The 15,938-nt window shown below is 28.6% G+C and overlaps 2 protein-coding genes across 2 annotated transcripts in view; one reads left to right on the top strand and one right to left on the bottom strand.

The window, feature by feature from the left end:
• Positions 1 to 15,938, bottom strand: part of LOC100202452 (methylthioribulose-1-phosphate dehydratase) — a 34,597-nt gene that overhangs the window by 7,684 nt on the left and 10,975 nt on the right. The window contains exons 4-7 of the mRNA XM_065816894.1: positions 6,728 to 6,776; positions 2,388 to 2,449; positions 2,229 to 2,287; positions 1,776 to 1,911 (exon numbers count right to left, since the gene is read on the bottom strand). Coding sequence (XP_065672966.1) covers positions 1,776 to 1,911; positions 2,229 to 2,287; positions 2,388 to 2,449; positions 6,728 to 6,776 — 306 coding nt within the window. The remainder of the gene's footprint in view (positions 1 to 1,775; positions 1,912 to 2,228; positions 2,288 to 2,387; positions 2,450 to 6,727; positions 6,777 to 15,938) is intronic.
• LOC136090362 (uncharacterized) lies at positions 7,571 to 11,315 on the top strand. Its single transcript, XM_065816953.1, has 5 exons — positions 7,571 to 7,734; positions 8,067 to 8,307; positions 8,985 to 9,990; positions 10,126 to 10,478; positions 10,590 to 11,315. Exons 1-5 carry the CDS (start codon positions 7,571 to 7,573, stop codon positions 11,313 to 11,315), a joined length of 2,490 nt encoding a protein of 829 aa, XP_065673025.1.

The raw sequence follows: 15,938 nt of genomic DNA, 5'->3' as shown, positions 1-15,938 counted from the left end.
TGTTTTTATTTTTATTTTTTTTACTGTAAATCATGCGCGGAGTGTTGCTACATCGACTATCTTATAGCCTGACTCGCAAGGGAGTGCTGCTACATCGACTGACAAATAGCCTGACTCGCAAGGGAGTGCTGCTACATCGACTGACAAATAGCCTGACTCGCAAGGGAGTGCTGCTACATCGACTGACAAAAAGCCTGACCCGCAAGGGAGTGCTGCTACATCGACTGAGGGTTTGGTTGGGGCAGGCAGTCTATCATTATTAAAAAAAAAAAATTCCGGTCTTGCATTTTAATTTTTACTTTTTGTCAACAAAATATGGAAAAAACTTTCGGACAACATCTAAGGGTTCTATATATATATATATATATATATATATATATATATATATATATATATATATATATATATATATATATACATATATATATATATATATATATATATATATACACACTTATATGTTGTCTGAAAGTTTTCTTCCATATTTTGTTGCCAAAAAGTAAAAGTTAAAATGCAAGACCGGATTTTTTTTTTTATTAATTGATAGACTGCCTGCCCCAACCAAACCCTCAGTCGATGTAGCAGCACTCCGTTGCGAGTCAGGCTAAAAGATAATAGATGTAGCAGCACTCCGTTGCGAGTCAGGCTATTTGTCAGTCGATATAGCAGCACTCCCTAGCGAGTCAGGCTATAAGATAGTCGATGTAGCAGCACTCCGTGCATGATCTACAGTAATAAAAAAATTAAAAAAAACATTTTATTAAAAAAAACAAAAATAAAAACATTTTAATAAAAAAAATAAGAATAAAAACATTGTTTATATTGTTAAAAACATTCAGATCAATTTTTTGTATTGTTAAAAACATTCAAATTTTTATATTGTTAAAAACATTCAGATCAATTCAATGTTTATATTGTTAAAAACATTCAGTCAATTAAATTTGCGTTTTTGCGGCTTTTTTAAAAAACAATTAATTTGTAATTAAATTAATGGTTTTTACTTTCTGACAACACGCAAATGTTGGACGAAAGTCAAAAGTAATTAAAAGTGACGTATGTGTTGGCGTAAGAATCACTTTTTTCCTTCCGCTCTTCCCTAAGACAACAAACTATATATATATATATATATATATATATATATATATATATATATATATATATATATATATATATATATATATTATATATATATATATGTATATATATATATATATATATATATATATATATATATATATATATATATATATATATATATATATATATATATATACATATACTGAAACACTTTTAAACACTTTTAATTTTACTTTTTTTTTCTACTTTCTTTTTTTGCTCTCACTCCTATTCTTTTAATAACTTTAACTGAAAAAAACGTGACAGAGAAACAAATTAATGCGTAGTAATGCATTTTAATTTTAAATTATTTTTATTCTAAAAAATAGCTTCAATAAAAAAATGCCTAATATCAAGTTTTAAAAAATTAATTTTAACCAGTGGTTGAAAATTCGAAAAATTGAAACTTTCCTCACATCTGATTTTCACATAGAATTCTTTGTAAAGAATTTATTTTGTTTTATAAGTTCATTTGCAAGCCTTTCCTTTTTTCTAAATATTTATTTCTTTCCATCTTTTTACATTGTAAATATATCTTGCAAGTATATATAAATACAAAATATATCTAAGCAAATCTCTTTAAGTACATCACTTGTTTGCATAACCTAATTCTTAAATCAACATCCACACCTAATATATAAAACCAGTGACATCTTTACCTGTAACTTTCGGAGGTAGATCCCTTCCTGATACCTTTTATCATTTCTTGATGTGTAATTTTAAACTCGCTACCTGTGTACAACAAGGTTGCTAGTACTGCATTAGAAGAATGTGTATGTATAACAGCACCACTTCCTGTTAGGTCATAATATTTTGTCATTAGGTCATATATATTTTGTGCATGAAAATATTTTCTGTTTGTATATATATATGTATACGTGTGTGTGTCTGTGTATATATAATATATATATATATATATATATATATATATATATATATATATATATATATATATATATATATATGTTTGATTGTGTATATGTGTGTCTATATGTATGTACTTATAGACACACATATACATATGGACACACAGACATACATATATACATATGTATATATACAATTTTTTCAACTTTACTATAACTATTTAAGAGCATTAAAAAAATTATTACCCCTCATTTTATAAGCACACATAAACAATGGCTGACACTGTGTCATCTTTAATTTTTTACTAAACAAGTTAAGATAAAATATATATCTTAAATTCTTACTTTAAATTTACCTTATATATATAAACAGTATAAAATAAATATAAACAGCATATTTTTTACTTTCCATGAGATGGCGTATGAATAAAGTTTTCATCCATGTCTTGAATGAAAAGATCATTACCCTAAAAATAATAAATTATTAAAAATAGTTAAAATCACATTAAATAAATAAACACACTAAGAAAATTTTTTGAAAAAACACAAAAGTAAATTTTACACCAAGTAATTTTTTTATGATATCAAGGAAAGTGAGTAAGGTTTTTAACGTTTTAAAACATTTTTCAAATTATTTATACATACTCTAGCAATAATTTAAGCTAACAATAGGATTGGACAATAATTTAAGCTAACAATAAAATCGGACAATAATTTAAGCTAACAATAGGATTGGACAATAATTTAAGCTAACAATAGGATTGGACAATAATTTAAGCTAACAATAGGATTGGACAATAATTTAAGCTAACAATAGGATTGGACAATAATTTAAGCTAACAATAGGATTGGACAATAATTTAAGCTAACAATAGGAGCCAAAAGCTATTTTAATGGCCACCCTACTACACTGTGCAAATAAAAATCTCTCTCAGTTTCTAAATCAAATCCAAATTCAAAAAAATAATTTTTGAAGAAGAAAAGGAGAAAAAGAGAGGGAAGCTTTACCATTTATGTAAATAATATAATAAATTTTTTTTCTTATAATATAAGGAAATGCTAATATTATATTATACTAATATTATATTATATTTATGTACTAACAATATTAAATAATATTCTTTATATTTTAACTAATATTATAATTCTATAGACTAAAACATTAGTTTAGTTTATTTTATTAGATTTTTTTCGATGAAGACAATATTTTATGCCATCTTATAATTTTTAAATTCATTTAGGCAAATGGGGATTAGGGTGGTTCAAAAAACAACTTTTTTTTAAAATAGTCTGCTGCACTTAACTAAATGTGTTCTGTGTAGGTTTAACACTAGGTTTAAAATTTTTTTGAATAAAAAATATTTTTAGGGGTGCCTTAAGACCCTTAAATATTTGACAGGTCCCTAATATTTTGAAAAAAAAAGTTTCTCTAAAGTATGTCAACCTGGTACTCAAAAGAAGCGAAATTATATACAAAAACTTCAAAAATAATAATCAATTTACATAAAAATATTTTTTTCAGATATAATCACCTAAAAACTATTGTTTTTTAGATGAAAATAAAAAAAGTCAACATTTTTAAGTTTTTTTAAAATAATTTTTTTAAACATGTGATAGGCTGAAATAAAAAATATTGAAAAAAAGATGATCAAACTATTTTCCAAAAAATCAAATTTAACTTTTGTAATTCTCACCTAATCTTAGTGTTCACTTTATGCATTAGGGGTTGTTCATTAAGTGTGTATGGTCATAGAGGAAGAGGGTCTACAAACAGCATACAAAAGCGTAAGAGGAGGGGGAGGTAAGGGTTCAATATAAAAGTACATATGCATAAATTTATAAAAATATTCCTAGGTAATGCTTGCTTTTTCTAATTTATCACAATTAAAAAGTACTTTTTTTTTTTTTAAACATCTTTGCTTCCAACAAGGCTGCAAGCAACCACTAATTAAAAATGGAAGTTACTGGAAGGGAAAAGATGATGATTGTAGAGCAAGATAACGATTGACAGATGACTTAAAGGATTGCAAATTATATGAATCAGGAAAGCAAGATGAAGACAGCAAATTCCAAAGAGCTGATGTTCGAGGAAAAAACTAGACAAATAAGCATTTTTGGAGCATTTATGAACAGTCACAGAATAAGTATGAGACTTAATTGAATGACGAGTAACATAAGAATGAATTTTAGTAGATGGCACAAGAGACACTAGCTCTTTAGAGCAGAGCCCATTATAGTATTTGTAGAAAAGAGAAAGAGAAGCAACATTACGACGATATGATAATGGTTGGAGGTTGGCTGCAAGAGCAGGTCCAACTATGTTTACAATGCATTTTTGCACCTTGTCTAAAAGGGAAAGGGCATCATTAGAAGATCAGCCCCAGATATGGCAACAGTATTCCATACAATGCCGGATTTACGATTTATAGAGATAGAGAATAGAATCCGAAGTAAGAAAGTGTCGAGCACGATAAAGAGATGCAACCTTAGCAGATGCAAATTTTGCAACTGATTTGATATATGGTTTCCAAGAAAGATTGGAAGTAAGAGTTAATCCTAGAAGATGAAGAGTAGATGACTCATCGAGTACATCACCGTTCATAAATATAGGAATATCTAAATTATTGCGATAAAGATTGGCTGAAAAAAATTGAGTTTTATCTGTATTGAAGTTCACTAGCCACTGTGAGCCTCATGCTGTAGCAGAAGTGAGATCCTTTTCAAGCACAAATGCCCCCTCCAAGCAATCAGAGAGTGTTGGTTTCTTATCATGACAAAAGTAAATGGTAGTATCATCAGCAAACAATGCCACCTTAGTTGTGAGAATATCTGGAAGATCGTTAATGTAAATTAAAAAAAGTATAGGGCCAAGGATAGAACCTTGAGGGACCCCTGAAGTTACATAATAAGAAGAGTGATGTCCATTTGAGGACAACTTTTATACTTCGATTGGAAAGGAAGGATTCAATAATTTTAAAGGTGTTGCCAGATACACCATAAGAAAAAAGCTTATGGAGAAGAACAGCATGCCAAACTTTATCAAAAGCTTTTGAAATGTCAAGAGCGATGGCCTTAACTTCTCCACCTTTATCTAATGCATGATAAAACCTATCAGTTATTACTGTTAGAAGAGTCTAGCCAGGAAATCACTTTAGATACAGAAGCTGGAGTTTTAATAACCTTGTTATTAAACTTTTTATTAACAAATTTATTAACAAGTTTAACCTTAAATTTGTAACCTTAAATTAACAAATTTAACCTTGTTAAACTTGTTAATAACCAAATGCTCTTGATTTTCTGCATAATGATACTAGTTTGCCAACCAAAGAGTGTATGAATAGAAGAGAGGGTAAAATATCACCCTATGCAGACATTTCTGACACCTTATAGAAGCTGATACAAGATTTGACAACTAAAACTCATGTTGAGCAACTCAACATGAATTTAGTTGTCAAATCTATGCAAGTCGCTAAAAAAAGGCAATTATTGATTTTTATCAGAAATTCTAGATTTCTTTTGTTCTTTTTAATTCTAGAGTTCCAAAAAAAAAAGTAACTATCTAAAATAATAATAAAATTATGTTTTCAAAGTCACAGTGTGTTTTCCGCATATAATAATAAAATTATATTTAGAAAGTCACAAGTTTGTTTTCTGCATTTTCTATTATTAACTTGAACATAGGAAAAATGCATGAGCATTTAAACAAATTTATTCAGGAAGTATTTAATTAAATACTTTCTAAATAAAATGTAAAAAATTTTATCGTTTAAAAAAAAATACTATTTTGATTTTTGATTTTTTACAAACTTTATTTAAGGATTCAGAGATATAGTGATAAAATTAAATTTTCCAAAAAAATACTTTGACAGGCCTTGTCAAGAAGCGTTACACAGCTCACAAATGTCGAAAGTGTTTAGTTAAGTGAAAACTTTTTTGTAAAAAGAAAACAGTTAGGTAAAACCCTCTTTTTTCGGAATATTTAAATTATGTTTAAATATCATTTACGTGATGCTAATTTAGAAAATATTAGAATGTTTTTTTTAAAAGCATTTAATCGCAACTGTGAAACTTTTAAAGAAACAAATTGTTTTATAAAAAAAAATTAAGTCAAAAAGACTTTAAATTATATGAATTTTAAAAATTTAAATTTAGTTTTGAAGGAAAGTAGTAAAATGTTGCATATAAAATTTAGCTTCAAATGAATGTAAAATAGTGTTCTCAATTTTTATTATAGTGTTTGAGGTCGGCAAAAAATCCCCGACCTCATTTTAATGTTTCATGGTCAAACCTTTGTTTTACATTTTTTCTACTGACCTGATGCCAACCTCACACAGAATAAGGTCAGCAAATTATTGCCGACCTTATTTTTCCTAATTCTGAGGGCTGGTTTATTATATATTTACATTACATTTAAATTGTAAATAACTCAATTTTTGAAAAACATTTATTTTAAATCTTATTTAAAATGCTCTCTGAGAATACTGAGAACATATTAATAAAGAATACATCAACATTAATAAAGTCCAGAAAAATAAAAATTTTAATTTTATATCTACGTATCTAAGGTTTTAATCTTTTAGACTACTGAAATTTTTTTAATTAAATACACCTCCATAGCCCAGAGAGCTACTAAGGTAAAGCTTTTTTAATTATAAACTTTTAAACATGAACCGTGATTAACAAGTTTGTTGAGCTAAGAAATCGTGATTAATCAAACAAACTGAGCTGAGAAGTTAATAAAATACCTCAACTAGTTCTTTTTGAACACCTGATGGTGCCAAGTATATTTCATCTCTAAAAAGAAAAACATATTTCTAAAAATTTTGAAAAAATTATTTATGCTTCTACAAGCCTTTCCGGGAAGCGCGTGCGGTCGCACACCTCATTTGTCCATATTTAAAATAATTTTGTTAGACACACTGATAAGGACTGAAGTTCCCGAAAAACGGTTTTTCGGTTCTTCGGTATTTTTCAGGGAATCGAAAGGAATCGAAGGTTTCGGTTCTTTATCAGAATAAGAATCGAAAAGAACCGAAGTTATCGGTTCCTTATAAAAAAAAGGAATCGCAAAGAACCGAAGTTATCGGTTCTTTATCAGAATAGGAATCGAAAAGAACCGTAAATTGATTACTCACCTTTTTTTTAATAATATACTTCCGTTATAATCAATATTTTCAATTCTTTTCAATATTTTCAATTATTTCGGTAATTTCGATTCTTTGTAATAAAAACGGTAAATTTCAATTATTAATTAAAAAATCATTTTTATTGTAAAGAATCGTTTTTATTACAAGTACGTTTTAATAATGGCGTGCAAAATTAAATTCAAATTCATTCAAATTTAATTTACCTCCCCTAAGGGATTAATTAAAAAATCGTTTTTATTGTAAAGAATCGTTTTTATTACAAATACGTTTTAATAATGGCGTGCGAAATTAAATTCAAATTCATTCAAATTTAATTTCCCTCCCCTAAGGGATTCCCCTTTACCAGTATAAATAGTGGGGTTTTGTGAAAATCTAATCAGTTACAATTTATTGTTTCACAAACAACTCTTACAAACAACAACAACATTACAATTTACAACAATGTCTCAAGTTAATAATGCAATTTGGAATTACTTTACCAAACTACCAGAAGTGACAGTGAATTCTGTCACCAAAAAGAAAAATTATAAATCAAGTTGTAATCAATGTCAAGCAGTGTTAACTTGCTGCCATGGAAGTACATCAGGAATGAGTAAACATTTAGGGTAAGTAATGTTTTTTCAATTTTTTCGGTAATTTCGATTCTTTTTAATATTTTCAGAATTTTTGCAATTTAAGTTAATATTAAGTAAAGATTTACTTTATAAAAAAATAAAAAAATAACAATAGTTCTGAATAATTAAATAAACATAAGCACTGATTATTATTTATTATACAGTAACAGCTAACAGTAATACTGTTTGTTACATTTAATTTAATATAGCACCATCTATAGGAATTATTTCAATTTTTTCGATTCTTTTCAATATTTTCAATTATTTCGGTAATTTCGATTCCTATCCCTATAATTATTTAATTTAAATCTTTTTTTATACAGATCTCAGCATCCCGTTCAAGCCATAGCTTATCTTAAGGCAAAGAATGACAAGGTAGTGCAACTGGCTGCTGACAGGGTGGAAGTTGAAAAGGAGCTTGATAGATCTTCAAGTTTGAGAGGTTTCTTTCCAGCCACAACCACTAGTAAAAAAAGGGTGGATAACCTTAGTAAAAAGTCTCCACCATCCAGTCAGCAAGGTGGTCATGAAAAACTTCAAGTAACTCTGGATGAGTATGTTAAGGTGAGAAAAATATTGTAACTTTTTAGTAGCTTAAATAATCGTTTTTATAACATTTTATTGTTTTTATTTGTAAATATTTGAATCAAAATCAAGCCCAAATTGGTAAATTGAGAAAAAATATTTCTTTAAAAAAAACTCGGATCTTTTGGGCGCCTTTTGGGCCATGCAGAAAATATTTTTTTTCTCAATTTACCAATTCGGGCTTGATTTTGATGAAACTAATGTTAGAAATCTATTTTTATATTCAATTAGAAACTTTTGAGCCCTTTTCCAAATTTATAATATACTTTAAAGTTTAATAACTCTGTAAATTAATAAAAAGTTAAATTTCCACACTAGACAACAATTTAATGATTCCAAATTAATGTCCTTTTTGCTCTAAACTCAATATTAACAAAGTTATTGAGGTTTAAAGTTTTTGATTTGACCTGTCACCTAACACGTACATGTAGATTTAGTAAACACGTGTTTTTCAAACATTTCAAAACTTTAAAGGCTTTTAACTTTAAACTTCTTTGTTTTAATAGATAGAATGATTAGCACTGTCTCTAGAAACTGCAACAACTTACCCATATATATTAGGTTGTCAGGTCTTGTTTAACGTAATTTCGATTCCTTGCGGTAATTTCGATAATTTCGATTCCTTTCCATATTTTACATTTTTTTTATTATTTCAGATAACTAAATGGGATTCACAAAGCAGCTGTCAGCTTGATTTTGATACAGTTCTCACTCTGGCCTGCATCATGTTAAATCTTCCTTTCAATATTGTGGAAACTCCAGGAATGAAGTTGCTCTTGAACTATTTGGCATCAAAAGCAATCATAAAAACACCAAAAACACTTGCTACAACAAAGCTTGACATGATTCATCATAATGTTGAAAAGGCAATAACCAATCAACTTGAGGAAGAAGTACCAGAATGTGAAAGTGTAGCTTTTACATCAGATGGTTGGACTGCAAAAAATGGTGATCCTTTTGAATCTCTCACACTCCATTACATCAACAGTGATTTTGAGTTGAAAAAGTACAGTTTGGACTGCCAGGCTCATTTAAATAGGAAAACAGGTCCTTTACTTGCCAAAGGATTAGACACTATGATTTCAAAATATGAAGTCTTGGCAAGGCCTGACCTAGAAAGAACATGTGTGACTGATGGTGCAGCTAACATGAAGGCAGCTGTCAGTTTATCAACTTTATTGGACAAGCAATTGGCGTGTGTTGATCACATGTTGAACAATTGTTTGAAAGACACATTAGAAAATGGTGAGGTTAAGGTAATTGTTGATAAGTGCAAGAGACTTGCTCAAAGGACACATCAAAGCACTAAGGATTGGTATGAAATCAAACAAGAATGTGAATCTCTAGGGTGTAATCCAATCAAGCTAATCCAACCAGTGCAAACAAGATGGAATTCAAATGCAATGCTGTTCAAGTCAGTGTTAAGAAATGAGCAAGGTTTGAAGTCTGTCAGAGATAACAGCCTGAATGCAAACTTGACAATACTTATACCAAGTGATGAAGATTTTCAAGTAATTGCAGAACTTCATCCTTTCTTGGCAAAATGTCAAGAATACTCAGAGATTTGGTCCTCAGATAAAACACCTACAGTTCACAAGATCCAGCAACACCTCTTTTCATTGATTACTATGTGCCATAGGACAGTTACACAAAATACTTCAGGTAAAAAATATTTTTTTGTGATTCTTTCGATTCTTACTAATAATTTCGATAATTATCAACAAATTTCGATTCTTTCGAATAATTATCAACAAATTATGCAATTTTGATTATTTATATTTTTTTTCTCTTTTCCAGGTTCAAGAATTGCTAAAGATGCAATGACCAGGTTTATAGAATACTTGGAAACTAGGATTCCAGATAAAGGCACTGAAGTTAATGACTTTAATCTTGCAAGTGTGTTTGATCCATTTTATAGAGGTTATTCTATCACATTAATCAAGGGCAACAAAGATCATTTAGATGGAATAATAGACCAACTGGTAGACAATCATCCAACTACCAGAGAATACAATGAGGCTTATGAGGCTTCATTACCTTCTGCACAGCCAAACTTAGATGAAGATATGGATGATTTTGAGAGAATGGCCATGGAAAATGATGGAAATGATGCACCAACTTTGGCAGGACCATCAGAGCCTCCTCTAAAGGTAGATATTCATTTTTATTAATAATAATTTCGATTCTTATAAATATTTCCGATACTTATAAATATTTTTTCGATTCTTTGCGGTAAATTCAAATTCAAATTTTTTTTTTAGATGGAATTTAAGAGGTACTTGTCTATGCAAAAGCCAGCTAAGGATGTGAAGGTTTTGAAATGGTGGAAGGTCAATCAAAAGGAACTGCCATTACTAGCTGCTATGGCAAAGAAGTACTTGTGTCCACCAGTGACTTCATGCTCTTCAGAAAGGCTATTTTCATTAGGAGGAAATATTATTAGTGATAAAAGACACAATATGAAGCCAGAGACCCTTCAAAAAATAATGTTCATAAAAGAAAACTTTCCACTAGTCAAATCAAAAATAAGGTCCTGGGACAAAAAATGCCCTGGTGAATCAGGCTATCAGTCTCAACCTCTACCATCCACCTCTCAAGATCAACCTCTACCATCCACCTCTCAAGATCAACCTCTACCATCAACTTCACAGACTCAACCTCTACCATCACCTTCTCAGACTCAACCTCAACCATCTCCATCTACACAAACTCAATCAACCAAACAGACAAAAATGAAAAGTTTTTTGAAACCAAATGAATCACAGTCTCAAAGTCTACTACAAAGAGCTAAAAAAAGGAAACTTGTACTTGAATCACCAATGAAAAAATCACAAATGAAAAAAAACCCTATATATGATGCATCTAAAGATTTATTTAATACTGAAGCTAGTGATAGTTCTACTAGCGTAGCTTATAGCAGTGCTAGTAGTAGTCGCAAGGGTAGCAAGGACAGTGTCACTGATCTCACTGATAGTGATTTAGAATAACTGTATTTTTCAACTGTATTTCAACTGTATTTTTGAAAATAAAAATTGAAAAAATTCAAGTTTTTCAATTCTTAGTAACAATTTCGATTCTTTGTGGCATTTTCGATTTTTTGCGATATTTCCCGCTAAGAGCCGAAATTGGAACCAAAATTTACGGTAATTTCGATTATTGCTTAAAATTAGTAATCGAAAAGAACCGAAGTTATCGGTTCTTTATCAGAATCGGAATCGAAGTTTACCGTAATTTCGATTCTTTCTTAAAATAAGGAATCGAAATTTACCGAAATTTCGAATCTTGCCTAAAATAAGGAATCGAAAAGAACCGAAGTTATCGGTTCCTTATCAAATTAGGAACCGAAATTTACCGAAGGAACCGTTTTTCGGTAATTCCAGTCTCTACACACTGACCACAGCAGTTTGCATCTTTTAAGAGTGGCTTTCTGTAAGAATCAGATAGAGCTCAACTTCAAAATCGCTAATCTTTTAATATGTTGTTGCTATTCATACTAAAAGCTCAATTCCAAAAAATTTTTTAAAAATATTAATTGGTTCTCTAGATATTAGATGTCAAAGTTTGACTAAACTTTTGGAAATATTGATCAAATGGTGTCGAAGGCATTTTTAAACTTAAAAAAAAAACAAAGTAAATACTTTCCAATGAGTATTCCACTTGATTGTTTTATAGCTAGTTCAGACCAAAAATTAATAAAATTGGTAAAGGAAACTTTTTTCTTTGTCTAAATATCATGTTTCAAAATACACAAAAAATGATTTTTATTGTCATTTTTGAACTTCGTTTTCATTCAAAGCTGCAATTATCCTGCAATTTTTTTTTTGTTATTATAAATCTTTATCTAGTTAAGTACCTAAAAGTATAAAAACACCTATGGGGAAGCAAAGGCTTTGGCACAAAATCGAAATAAAAAACAATATTCTAACCTTTTTACGCATTGATTGTGACATAATAATGGTTAAAGCCCTGGGTTCACTGTAAAACTAAATTTTAAAAACTTGTATTGACCTTAATCTACCTTATTTATTAAAAATACTTATGGGTTATTGCAATAGTTCAGAAAAACAACATACAAGTAGTATAGATATTTTCTTGGTGCTTCTATATTTATTTATGAGCACTTGAATTCAATGTTTCCTTGTTACTCTATTATATTTTTTGAGTATAATTTTTACACTGAATATGTTTCCTGATTATGATTTTGAGTATGATTATTTTATATTATAATAAATCTCATTTGCGTATTTATTGTCAAGATTTTTTACATTTTGATTAAATGTCTTCAAAAAATATTTCTTACATCACGTGTTGTTGCTTTGAATGGAATAATGGACCTTACATGCAATCTACTTCAAATGTAGATGAAATGTTGGAACAAGTCAACTCATTAAAAATAAACAACCACATTTTACCAAACTAAAGGTAAAATAATATTATACTATTTTTGTAAAATCGTGATTAAATAGATTTGTAACTGTAATTTGTAAATCCTAATAATTAGTTTTTATTAATTAGTTTTTGAATCAAAATAAAGAAGGCTGTAAATTAATGAAAATTTTTAAGGTTTTAAAGAGCTGCGAGTGAAAATCATTTAAACAGAAATTTTAATAATACAGAAAAAATAAGTGCATATCATCGTTACACATTAAAAATAGGATGGAAACAAAGAAAAAAATGTATGCACCCTAATCATAAAGTGCAAACAGGGAAAGAAAGCATTATTAGGGCAACCCACATCGAAAAGAATACTATTCCAAGACAAGGAATAAAGAAACAAAAATAATAACTGAACACAAATCTACATCAACAGCTAATGATACTGATTATATAACAGATGAGTTTTTACAAAACAAAGAAGAACTTAATACTTCAAATGAAATCAGAGAAAATATCACAGCGTGTACTGGGATCAGTCCAACTAAATTTCAGTTTAAAAGAAAACTTGAGCTTATCAATGAATCCACAAAGCAACAAATATGAAACAAATATAAACACATAAAAGAAACCTTCAGAAAAAAATTTGCAGAAACTATTGCGTCAATCGGAAGAGTTTTTAAAAGTGCTTGAAGGTGATGAAAATGCCAAAAACTCCAGATGAAATTGAAAAACTTGTAGAAATGTATAAAAACAGTGATGCAACAAGTCAACTTGTAATTTTGGCATTTATTGATCATAATAAATACACAAAGCAATTTTTATGCAACACATTTAAGTGCACAAAATATAAAATAGGACTTGCCAGAAAATGGAAAGCCTCACAAAAAGGATTTGTACTACCCCAAAAGAATTTATTTACAAAAAGTAGTATGGTATTTCCAAAAGAAAGGATAACAGTGGTGATGTTGAAACTGTAGCTAGTGCCATTTTAACAGCAAAAAACAGTCACACCATTGCTTTATATAAGGAAAGTTGCAAAAAAATTGTATTCGAGCCTCTGTCCAACTTAAGTTTAACGTGGATACTAAATGAAATTAAACCATCTCATAAAAAATGCCTGGCTGGTTTAAATGACACAGCTGCTACTGGGATGAATGCATTAGCAACACTTTAACAATTCACAAATATATTCAATAAAAAATCAATTGCTGAAAAACTTGAAAGATCAAACAGGTATTTAAAAACTAAATATAAACTTCATTGCAGCTCTTTGGAATATGAAATTGCAACACATTCAACTCGATTTGCTTTTTCTGATCCTGAAAACATTAAAATGCAGTCTACAAGTATTTTATGAATGCAATGAGCTATTTGATGTTTTAGATGAAGTCAACCAAATAGGAAATGAAAATGATGTTGGTGATGATGTATTATATGACATTTAAGTATCAAGAGGCAGCATCACAGAGTATATAAAACATCTCTTAAGAGATGCACAACAGAAAAAGGCAAAGAATGATCCATACAAACAACTGTATGGATCATTCTTTAATTAAATGATTATTTATTTTAGAAATGATAAGTTTCATTTATCCATGAATTTTATGTTTAAATATTTTCAGATAGTTAAAATTGGTACTTCAATTGACTGCATGAAAAGTTTTTCTTTTGGAAAAAATTGTTCTCAATGGCCTAATCAGAAAGATAGCATGGTATATTCGAATGAAGACATCCCATGTAAAATAAGTCCTCCAATTCCAATTAATCACCATGGTGATTACTTCTTAGCAACAAATGATTTTGAAGAAGCCAATAAACTAATGAAGAAATGAGCTTAAAAAAAAGTTGAGTTGTATAAAAAGAAATTTATTATAAAACAACATTTTTTTAAATAACTCTTATATATGCCCCACAACTATTATTTTTCTATCTGATAAATAATTGAAATAGGTTTATGTTACATCTTATACAACTTTTGTAAACCCAGGGCTTTAACCATTATCATGTCACAATCAATGCGTAAAAAGATTAGAATATCATTTTTGAGTTCAATTTTTGCAGCAAAACCTTTACTTTCCCATAGAGATTTATAATAACAAAAAAATTATGGGGTAATCGCGGCTTTGAAAGAAATCAAAGATCAAAAATGACAAAAAAATCATTTTTCGTGTATTTTGAAGCATAATATTTAGACAAAGAAAAAAATTTCCTTTACCAATTTTATTATTTTTTGGTCTTAACTAGCCAATAAACAATAATCAAGTGGAATACTCGTTGTAAAGTATTTACTTTGCTTTTTTTTTTGAGTTCAAAAATGCCTTCAACACTATTTGGTCAATATTTCAAACTATTTGGTCAATATTTCAAACTATTGTCAAACTTTGACATCTAATATCTAGAAAACCAATTAATATTTTTTAAAAAAATTTTGGAATTGAGCTTTTAGTATGAATAGTAATAACATATAAAAATTAGCGATTTTGAAAAAGGTCACTCTAAAAATTTAGTGTTTTTAGCTGATTCTTACAAAAAGTTGCTCTTAAGCGTTTCAACAATTTGTGGCAAAAAGCTAAACTACTATCTACTGAGAAAAAAAAAACCAATTTTAAAAAAAGGAAACAAAACTGTAATGAAATATCAAATTTTAATTAAATTAACTAGAAAAATTTGACAATTTAAAAAAAGAAAATTTAAAAAAGAAAATTTAAAAAAAAAAATTTATATATAATTTTTATACAACTTTTGAATTCTTTTTGGTTGTTATTTTTAGCTATTTGATAAAAGTTGAGCTGCTTGAGCTTGAGAATTTAATAAAAGTTGAGAAAAAAAAATTACATTTTATTAACAATTTAACAACAATTGATTCTGCAATTTATTAAAAAACTTTGGCATATAAAATTCGCTGAATTTTATATGCCAAACACACAAACAGTGAACACCTAAGGGAAAAAATGAAGTACATTACAATAAAGGAGAATTGTTTTCATATTGTTTATATGCCCAACACACAAACAGTGAACACCTAAGGGAAAAAATAAAGTACATTAGAAGAAAAGGAGAATTGTTTTTTGAGCAAAGCATATTTTGATAAATAAATTGTTTTATAAACACTAATATGAACGAAAATATACAAAATATGTCACCAAACAAAAAATAAATAAAACAAAAAATTGATTACAAAAATAAAAAGTATGCATACAACAATAAAAGGCCTCAGAATGGAAAAAAAAGTG

This window comes from Hydra vulgaris, chromosome 13, assembly GCF_038396675.1.
Source record: "Hydra vulgaris chromosome 13, alternate assembly HydraT2T_AEP".
Lineage (NCBI taxonomy): Eukaryota > Metazoa > Cnidaria > Hydrozoa > Anthoathecata > Hydridae > Hydra > Hydra vulgaris.
The sequence above is the reverse complement of the archived record's forward strand: the minus strand, read 5'-3'. Positions and strand labels throughout refer to the sequence as shown.

What these genes read in the sequence shown, in the direction of transcription:
- LOC136090362 (XM_065816953.1), top strand. Translation starts at nt 7,571, where the DNA reads ATGTCTCAAGTTAATAATGCAATTTGGAATTACTTTACCAAACTACCA. An exon ending in GGAATGAGTAAACATTTAGG is followed by an intron (nt 7,735 to 8,066) that starts GTAAGTAATGTT and finishes TTTTTTATACAG; the next exon opens with ATCTCAGCATCCCGTTCAAG. An exon ending in CATCAGAGCCTCCTCTAAAG is followed by an intron (nt 10,479 to 10,589) that starts GTAGATATTCAT and finishes TTTTTTTTTTAG; the next exon opens with ATGGAATTTAAGAGGTACTT.